Source organism: Solanum lycopersicum, chromosome 9 (genome assembly GCF_036512215.1).
Source record: "Solanum lycopersicum chromosome 9, SLM_r2.1".
Lineage (NCBI taxonomy): Eukaryota > Viridiplantae > Streptophyta > Magnoliopsida > Solanales > Solanaceae > Solanum > Solanum lycopersicum.
In genome coordinates, this window is record NC_090808.1 from 1,347,939 (window position 1) to 1,358,348 (window position 10,410).

The following is a 10,410-nucleotide window of genomic DNA, read 5'->3' on the forward strand; positions in this document are numbered from 1 at the left end:
ACTACTACATAAGCAAGAAGTACACACCATACGAAATCCGCTATACTCCTTGCACATGTTGTGCCTTGACTTGGGTAGCATAGAAGTTTAAGGTACCCGCCACTCTACATGCACCACTTACCTTATCTCGAGAATGGATCCTTTGAACTACATCTTTCAGAAATCTATGTATACCAAAAAAAATTAGAAGGTTAGATATTTTTGTGTGTATGGACCTACAAGGCTAAATAAATTGAGTGGGAATCAATATTATTGCATATAATACAACATGGAATAGTGAAAATTTTGTCTTGTTGCTTTAGGTTATGATGAACAAGTACTACTCTATCCTAGGCTTTGCTATTAGTAAAAATCAAAGAGTAGTACTTAAACATAGTAATACTAGTAGTGAAAATAAGTTTGTCCTACGACAATAATAACATATTCAGTATAATCTCACGAGTAAAGTCTGAGGAGAATGATATGTACGCAACCTTACTCTTGCCGTGTGAGTAAAGATAGAAAAACTGTTTTCGATAGTTTTTATATCGAAATTTGTATTATGTAAGAAAAAAACTTGACAAAAACCTACTCTTTTTGTACTACTTGCCATCTTGCTTGAATAATTATTTGATTTATGGAAAGTGACTCTATGCCAACCTTAAGAGCCAAGATTTGTGTATTGGTAAAGATTATTTTAGTATTTTTTCTACCTCAAAAAGATCAACATAGAATTTTGAGAATAACTTATTCAATGTTTTTATATGTATTTATTAGTTTTTATTTGTAAAATTAAATCTTTTTCTTTTGAAAAATGAAAAATAAATTATTTCCTAGACAAATACAAGTACTCAAACTTATCCTATACAACTTTCAATTATATATATAATGTTAATATGCTTTTCTAGTCAAGTGCATTATTTGATATATATATATATATATATATATATATATATATATATATATAAAATTAGCCACAAATTCAAAATTTAAATATTATGAATTCAAATCGATATTCTATCATGTTTGATAATATACTATTTTTACTAATTATTTTATAAATTTTTATAAGCAAAAAAAAATTTGAACCAAATAGGTTAAAATGTAAACAAATAATCATTATCACCAATTTCATCATATCTAGAATTTCTCGCTTGTATTCTCTCGTAGAAATAGATATAAAATTTAAATATTATATATTATTATAACTAATCATAGTACATCTTTAAATTGTATATAACGATAACTCACTTATAAGTTTTGCTTTATACATTTTTTCTGAATATATAAAATTTGAACTAAAATTATTGCGAGTTAATGCATCTATATACCACACATGTGCTAGTCAATTTAAATTTTAATGTTTTTAAATGAAGTAAATTTGAAGCAAAACTCAATATAGAATTAGTACTAGTTGAAGTAGTAATTAAAAAGTTTCATAGGATTAAAAAGTTTTAAAGTACAAGTAGCATCAATTATCACATCTAATTTTAATGATTCAAAGCCCAAGGAGAATGCTGTTTTTAAGTCTATATGCATTTTACCCTACTCACTAATCTACTCCATACTATCGAGTCGTTCGGTATGAGAGATAAGATATAATAATTTTATAGATAAATTGTAAAACCAAAGGTATATAACGATAATTGGATTGAGTCGTTCAGTATGAGACATAAGATATAATAATTTTATAGATAAATTGTAAAACCAAAGGTATATAACGATAATTGGATCGAGTCGTTTGATATAAGGCATAAGATATAATAATTTTCCAGATAAATTGTAAAACAAAAGGTATATAAGGATAGTTGGATGGTTTTAGCATGGATTCATTTATATCTTATTCGCACATGTACGATTAAACGAAAATATTATATATGCGTGAATATAATTTATATGTATATGGATATAGTGTATTTCGCAACAGAAAAAATAATATAATATATTTCACTAACTCAAAATTGTATAAATCCGAATTGTGAGTATTTCATTATTCCGTTATGAATCATAATTAAGTAAATTTTCACAAATCTAGACGCAAATAACACTATTGGTAAAATTTTCCGAAATTTTAAAAATAAATAAATTTAGGCTACTTATTTAAGTTTTTTACACTCATTTCAAGAAGTGAAAACAGGCGCGTGGGCTAGTAAAGGTTAAAAAGGTAATTTGACAGGAAGTAAAGTTTTGTAGTAACCAAAAATGGAAAGCCCATGAATTCACATTATACCTTAATGGGCCCAGCCCAAAATAAACATCAATTTAAGGTCATGTCATATCTTTAACTTTATTTTTTTCTGAAAAAAAATCAGATTTTTTTAATTTTTTTTTTTTTTTTATAAATTCTTAACATAAAACATGAAAGGTCTCTTTATTATTTTCTTTCCCCACACCAAAAAACCAAAAAAATAAAAATAAATGTGATTCTACCAGTAAAATCTAATGTGAAAAGCGTGTACGTAGATTTTACCTCTACCTTGAGAATGTGGAGAGGTTTTTTCCGATAAACACTCTTAAAATATAACTAGATATCAACAAAGAATGTGGTGTAACAAATGAGATTATTGCTTCCTTAACCAGCAACTTCAAGTTCGAATCATGTATATGAAAAGATCCTTGGTACAGAGTGTTTCCCTCGAATGAAGCCTTAGTGCTTCAATACGGATACCAAACATCACATAGAAACCAAAGAAAATCAGATAGACTTGTTTTGAAGTTCCCACCACCCCAACCCACCCCACCACCACCACCACCAACCACCAATTTGATTCATATACACATTTTTGATTTTTATGTGTGTTGTATGAAGTTACGTATTAGTGAAGTTCATGTATTCCTGCCACCGAAATTTCAAATCATTTTTTCTTAAATTTTGATTATATATAACTAAATTTCAATTATTTTGTCTAATGTTAATCATATATCCATGAACTTGGGACAAAAGTGACAAAAGGTAGGCAATAAATTCTCTATAGGACATGTAAGAGTTGTGTTTATTATTTTCTTTCCCAACAAACAACAACAACCATAAGAGATTCATTAAAAACCTATTAGTTTTTTCTATGTTTGCTATGGTAAATGGGCCTATAAATTCACTTTGGGCTGACAAAAATCAGAACTAGAAATGGTCCATGGGCTTTTCTCTTTTCTCCATTGGTCCAAAAGGAAAATCATTAAAGAAACATTCTCTCAACTTCTTTTTAAGATATGTTTGTATATTGTATAAAAGAAGTATCTTTTGAAGTGTCATTTCTTGTTTTTTTTTTTTTTTGGACTTGATAGTTGTTGTCTTTTGACAACTTTATTGTTTTTATAATATTCTTACATGTATGGGGAATTGATGTCTGAAAAAAGACATCTTTCTATTTGTAAAGTTATGTTCAATCAAATTATTATGTTAAATCCATAATTATATCAAATCGTCGTGACTTTAAATTCGTAAATAAAGAAGACAAATAACACGGTTATAAACTCTGACATGTAAATTATCACTATCTGGTGCGAATTCATGTTATGCTCGACCTAATTGTCTTGTTATATCACGTAGTTGTAATCTCAAAGTTACAGACAAAATGATTTGCAAGTAATGATAGATCACTATGACGATTTAATCGAATTGTATTAAAGAATTTCTCATAAATTATATCAGATTAGTGTAAGTTTTACTCGTAAATAGTGACAAAAAGTGTCTAGTAAGCTTTTATGACTTGTATTGTTTTACTAACAAGGTAATAAACAATGACACATATCACTATTTATTGTTAATTAAATTGTTGTAACATATTACTAATTGTAATCCATACAACCCAATTTCATTAAAATACTTCAATGCATTACGAATATAACACGAGTTCGATACGATGAATTTTAGTATTTTACATATTGAATATACATTTACAATCTTAAAAAATTTCACCGGAACTTAATATATAAGAATAACGCACGAATACAAATATGATATACCTCAAAAATTACCTCACGTTTCAAGTGATTTACGATAAGAATAATGATCTTGAACTTTTGATCTCGCCCGTTCCATTGCAATTTCAAGTTGGGCCTTCATAACTTATTGGGCTTAGGCCCAATATGGCCCAATTAATTGACTCAAAATGTCTCTAGAAGACTAGAAGTGTATCAAAAGCAACATGTCACGTCAGTATACCCATAATATATTAACACGTGTTGGGCTATTATGGACCATTGAGTCACTAGGCCCATTATTGGCCCAAATTACTCTCACAACACACCACATGGAAGCCTCTTTTCATATTGTCATTTAATTTATATCGATTTTTTTTGAGCAAATTTTATAAATAGCAAACAAATTAATATTTAAAGCCCTCTTAACTATAGTTTATCGAATTATATTTCATAGTTATAATTTTGTTTGCTATAGATATTTTTGTTCGTACAATTGGTTTTCAATATACAAATGGGATAAATATATTAAAATTACGTTGTTTATACAATTAGAATTATTTTAGAACTTAAACGAATAAAATGTATCGATATGATAATTATATACAATCTAGGGTAAACATATAAAAATTCTGAATCTACACAATTAATAGCCTAATTATACAAGTTATGGATATGTGCCACGTAATTATGATCGTAAATTAATGAATAATATATTACTTATCTGCGTGACCTCCTTGCTCCCCCCGATCTTATATATTTACAAAGTATATATTATTTGAAGTTATATATGACTAAAATCTAGATAAAAATAGTTAAATTTAACTCATTATGTTCGTAAATATATTATCGAAGGTTAAGTAAAAATAACTAAAGTCTTAATCATTTTGCATAAACTTTTATACTCAAGCAAACCCTTGTACTTATTTCCAAACTAATATATTAAAAATATAAAATAATTAAGAATTTCACGAAATAAAAAAAAATCCAAAGAAAAAAAAATCTAAAAATTTCTCTTAAATATTAAAAATTCACTTATTTTGAATCATAAATTATATATAACTTATTAAAAAATTACACCTTCCATTTTTATTTTATTTTTTTTCTTTTATTTATTTATATATATATAAAAAACAATCGAAAAAAAAAAGGCGCCCATAACAGTTGCTAGATGTTTCTAGTAAATGCTAGTATGAACAATCTTCTTTTTCTTTTCTACTATAAATGAATATTCAGTGTTTCATCTTTTTTGCTTAACTAATATATTTTGCTTTAAAAGGTTTGATTTGTATATATTTTTTTGTTTAATTACTTGTTAATTTTGATTCTATAGTGTTTGAATTTGAGCTAATTTTTGAATTTTTTTGTAGATTTGGAAATCGACGTTTGATCGGAGAAGAAATGGTGAAGTGTTATCCGACGGTGAGCGAAGAGTATCAAAAAGCAGTTGAAAAATGTAAGAGGAAGCTCAGAGGACTTATCGCCGAGAAGAATTGTGCTCCGATTATGCTGAGATTAGCGTAAACTTTCTTTTTCCTCTCTTTTTATGTGCTTATGTTTATTGATTTCTCTGTTTCGTAGGCGGATTCAGAAATTAAGCTCGAACTTGTTTGGCCTAGCTGTGTTTTTCCAGAATTTGGAAGCTATAAATTTAAAATCCTAGCTCTGCCTCGAGTCGAGTCTCATATAGGTAAATTGTGGTTACTAGGAAATCTGGAAATTATAAATTTCAAATTTTAGCTTGGATTAGTAATCAACTACGATAAATTTGAATGCGCTACGTATGAATTTCCATGATAAGCGTAATTAGTACTCTAATATGAAGAATAAGACAAGTAAAATGTTGTTGGGAAAGATACTATAGTACAATATTGATTTAAGACTAGAATTACGAAGGTTTGTGGCAAATCACTGTCTTGGAAGCGATTTTGGCCCCATTCCGGTGCAAATTCTTGTAGCCTATAGCTCTCCAAGGTTCCATAGTTACACTCAAACACGTGCACACGTGCATTCATGACTGAAAGTGGTGTAGTATGATATGAAATATTTTAAGAGTAGGAAAGGAGGAAGATGTTTTATTTTTTGGCGGTATCGCATAATGTTCACAAAAGGCGTGCTTTTATGGGATATTTCAAAAGAGGAGTTATTGTAAAGACAAGAGTTAAATTTGAGAAACGCGTTGTGAATGCAAATGACATTGAAAGCCATTGCATCACATTTCATAGAAACTCTTCTTTAATTTCGGAACGGAGATGTTCTCCTCTTTGTAATGTACTTTGCTTTGTGTTCTTTGCATTACACAAAATGAATAAAGGTAGAATTAATTTTACATATGTATCAGCAGATTAAATTATGAATGTGTAAAAACCGTTACATTGTTGATGTTTATAAGTTCCCTAACTTCAACTGGAGACCGGCGTGATGCATAATTTTACTGTCGGTATATATAAGTTAAATCCATTAAAATTTTAGGAATGTGCAAACTCATAAATTTAAGCCTAACAGAAATGTTACAATATCTGTTCATTTACCTGTCCAGATGGTCTTCGTATAGAGGTTCTTGAGTATAGTACTTGTCAGTACTAGAGTCAGAATTTGAAGAAACCAATGGGATTCAAAATTTACTATATATATATATATATAGAAGATAATTTTGATCTTATATATATGGTCTTCGACCATGAATTCGGTTACGGTAGTCTGGCTCAGCCCTTGGTACTAGTCGTAATGTGCTTTGTTTTCCAGAATTTAACTTGTGTGGACGCCGAAGTCCAAAGTTGACACAAAACAAAAAAGGCTCGTGTAGTTTGTTAAGAATTTTTTACATGATGGATGCCTCTAAGTTTTGGATTACTTCGGTTTCAGATGGCATTCAGCAGGGACATATGATGTCAAAACCAAAACTGGTGGTCCATTTGGAACAATCAGGCACCCGAATGAACTTAAACATGGAGCTAACAATGGTCTTGATATTGCTGTTCGACTTTTGGAGCCGATCAAGGAACAGTTCCCAATCCTATCCTACGCTGACTTTTATCAGGTATAAGGCAATTTAAGCCTCGGGACAAAATAATTTCTTATTGTGTGACTTCATTTAACTGTTGCCTTTTCTGATTACAAACTGAAGTTGGCTGGAGTAGTTGCTGTTGAAGTTACGGGAGGCCCCGATATTCCTTTTCATCCTGGGAGACAGGTAATTAGTAACATTAATTTTCATTTCTCGCCTCGCAAGAATGTTCTTCTGTATATTAAAAGAGTGTTACTTACGTACCGATCTGTTATCTCTCTCTTGCTGGATAGCCAATTTGAAGATGCAATACATGGTTTCATCTATTTCCATGTGTTTTGTAGTTTACTTTTCACAAAAAAAAATTTTAATTCTAAAATTTACAGTATTACTGATATAAGTGCTCTGCCTATTACTTCTCTTCGGTGTTGTTTTTCCTTTTCGTATTAGTTGTCATGTTTTCTTCACTACAATTTTTCCTTTTCATTACTACTTTTTTTTACTTCACTTGAGCTGAGGGTCTCTCAGAAATAACTTCTCTTCCTACGTATACTAAAATTATACCTCCATCCAATATTACACCATCATCACTAGATTGACATTTAAAAATAATCTTTTGGGGATTGTGTACATAGTCGTCTTCTTTCCAAAGAAAAGGTTTATTGAATTTATAGCATGTAAGAAAGCTGAATATTCTGGACTTGAAATATAGGAACTTGATCACTAGGATTGGCTCCTTGTTGTCAAGAATATTATGTTACAATGCAATACGGATTTGAAATGTTAGGAAAATATAGGCAACTTAGAACTTGTATACGGATTAATTTCATCGGCTAATGAAAATGACAATTGTTGGTTATTACTTTCCAGGACAAGACAGAACCACCTCCAGAAGGCCGCTTGCCTGACGCCACCAAAGGTTACTGCTTGCTTCTTTAACTCTTTAAGTAGCTCAAACTACATGGCCTCTCTGAAAAATCGAGCTGTTGTTTTTTCGTTTTCTTCAGGCTCAGATCATCTGAGGGAGGTTTTTGGACACATGGGATTGAGTGATAAAGACATTGTTGCTTTATCTGGTGGTCACACTCTGGTAAGCACGCAAAAAACATTGATATAATGTTGCACTTACTCTTTGAAAATGGTGCCTTTAGAATGTATATTTCCGTTGTATTTTACTCGGTATCATGGTTTCTTGATTTTTAATCAGGGAAGGTGCCACAAAGAACGCTCAGGATTTGAGGGAGCATGGACCAACAACCCTCTCATATTTGACAATTCCTATTTCAAGTAAGTTTACGCTCCTGTAGAAATTCCTAATTAACTTTGCGTCCTGAATTAAAGTTTGCACTTACTAATTGCGGAAGCTCATATGAAATTTTACGCTGTGTTGTAACTTCTCTTTGAATGTCAGGGAGCTTTTGAGTGGAGAGAAAGAAGGTCTCCTCCAGCTACCATCAGACAAAGCACTCTTAGAAGATCCAGTCTTCCGCCCTCTAGTCGAGAAATATGCTGCAGTACGTACACGATATTTTGATTGTTCTTTCAGGACCATATTTACGTACCATTTTCTGGCGTAGACATATACTTGAGTGCGATAAACTGAAAGTTAAATGATCATTCTTAATGCATAACATTTATATGATGATCCTCTTTGTCTAATTAGATGAAAATGAAAATGCCTTTGTTCTACAGGATGAAGATGCATTCTTTGCTGATTATGCTGAAGCTCATTTGAAGCTCTCGGAGCTCGGGTAAGTTATCTTTGTTCTACATCCCTCACTAGCTAGCCATATCTATCGATAAATAGGATCAGCGACTGATTCTGCTGTTTATCAAATACTTGTTCATAATAACTTACTTATTATAAGTGGCATAAGTCGTCTATATATGTTTAATATCGACAGTATATAAAACTTAAACTCGTTTGTTTTTCGTGCACTCTAATGCAGATTTGCAGATGCTGAGTAAGGTGTGGTGAGAAAGTTGTTTCAATAATCTCTGGAGATCAGTCTGGTTCTTCCAATTTTTCATTTGTACTATTTGTGTATTTAAAACTTTAAAAGTCTAAAAACCAGCTTTACATATATTATATGATTGAAGAATATTGTATGGCTATTACATAAGTCTTGTAATAATGCAACTTTTGTGTCTTTATGTTTGTTGCTAGTATATACAATATATTAAGTAATGGTAAAATAGTTTGTTTATTATATTTTGTTGCAGTCCGTTAGAATCCCATATTTTTAAAAATGTATTAATTTATGTAATTTTTTTGATTTTATACTCGCTTGGTATTTGATTGTTCAATCAAAATAATTTTAGCGCAAGTTAAATATATAATAAAAATATATATTTGTCACAAATACCTTGATAGGCGATTGCACAAAATTAATAAAAGTCTCTTTTTTAAAAAAGATACAATTATTCTTTTTATTTTTACATAACGATATCTTTATATTTTGAATTTCGTAATCGAAATACTAATTTACTGCATGTATGTGAATATAATTTACAACAAATTCAATATCATTATTTAATCTGTATCACTTTTTAATTTAAGCCTTCTTTTTTCTTTCTAAACTTCAAGTTAAAAATATAGAATCTCAATTATATATATATGAATTTTAAATGAAAACGGTTATAATTCGGACAAAAACAATTATATCTAATTATATATATTCATGTAAAAATTAATTAAACTTCATATATATTAAATTAAATGAATAATTACATCTATTGAACCTCAGCCATATATAATTTCTCAAAAAATGATAGTCAAAAGTAAGACAAATTAAAGTTTGGTGAAGTTCAATTAAAATTAATTTAATGCCACAATATTTTTTTAATTTTTTTTTACTTTGACAAAATACAAACTAAAGTTTATCATAGGGATATTCAGTACATAGAATGTTTAATTCAGTAACTTTATTAACAACATTTATGATGATTTTGTTAGGATAAGAAATATTTTCTTTGACTCTATAATTGTGTGTGAGATTTTTCAAAAATTGATTTTCTTTGAAAATAATCATATAGTAATCTAATCAAAAGGCATGTCTATTTTATGAGGGATTTCTTTATATAAAGGAAAAAATAAAATAAAACATTTTTTAGTATGACTTTAATAGTTGTTATTATTCAAATTGAATTTATACAAATACTTAGACATTAAGGAATGTATAATTATGTAGAAAATTTGGATTTTTAAGTTAATAAAGCAAAAAAGTAGATGAAAAAAAACAAAATTGTTTTTCTTTTTGTAAAGTGATAAATAAAAAAGTTTTCAATCACACCCTTTGATAGCTAAAAAGTAAAAAGGTAGTAATAAAGGAAGTTTGTCTAAGTGGAAAAAAGTGATTAATAATTTGTTGTGAATAACATGTTCTTGCTTAGAAGCTTCATTTAATTGGAATTAATTATAGTATCGAGTTTTAGGTTTATAAGTTTTGAATTCGTAAAAGAAAAAATTATGAAATTTTATGTATAGATGTTTTTCAGTAATGTAT

At 29.2% G+C, this 10,410-nt stretch overlaps 1 protein-coding gene across 2 annotated transcripts; it reads left to right on the top strand.

Moving 5' to 3' along the window:
* Nucleotides 1-5,032: 5,032 nt before the first annotated feature.
* Nucleotides 5,033-9,114, top strand: LOC101258987 (L-ascorbate peroxidase 2, cytosolic). Of its 2 annotated transcripts, none has more exons than XM_069288675.1 (10): nucleotides 5,033-5,087; nucleotides 5,268-5,417; nucleotides 6,763-6,937; nucleotides 7,025-7,090; nucleotides 7,775-7,823; nucleotides 7,912-7,994; nucleotides 8,112-8,191; nucleotides 8,316-8,418; nucleotides 8,597-8,655; nucleotides 8,854-9,114. In XM_069288675.1, the coding sequence occupies exons 2-10, from the start codon at nucleotides 5,299-5,301 to the stop codon at nucleotides 8,870-8,872; spliced, it is 753 nt and encodes a 250-aa protein (XP_069144776.1). In that variant the 5' UTR covers nucleotides 5,033-5,087; nucleotides 5,268-5,298; the 3' UTR covers nucleotides 8,873-9,114. The 2 variants fall into 2 exon arrangements, with proteins under 2 accessions (XP_069144776.1, NP_001318094.1); NM_001331165.1 differs by lacking the exon at nucleotides 5,033-5,087 and adding an exon at nucleotides 5,126-5,176 and having other exon boundaries at nucleotides 8,854-9,006.
* The last annotated feature ends 1,296 nt before the right edge of the window (nucleotides 9,115-10,410 follow it).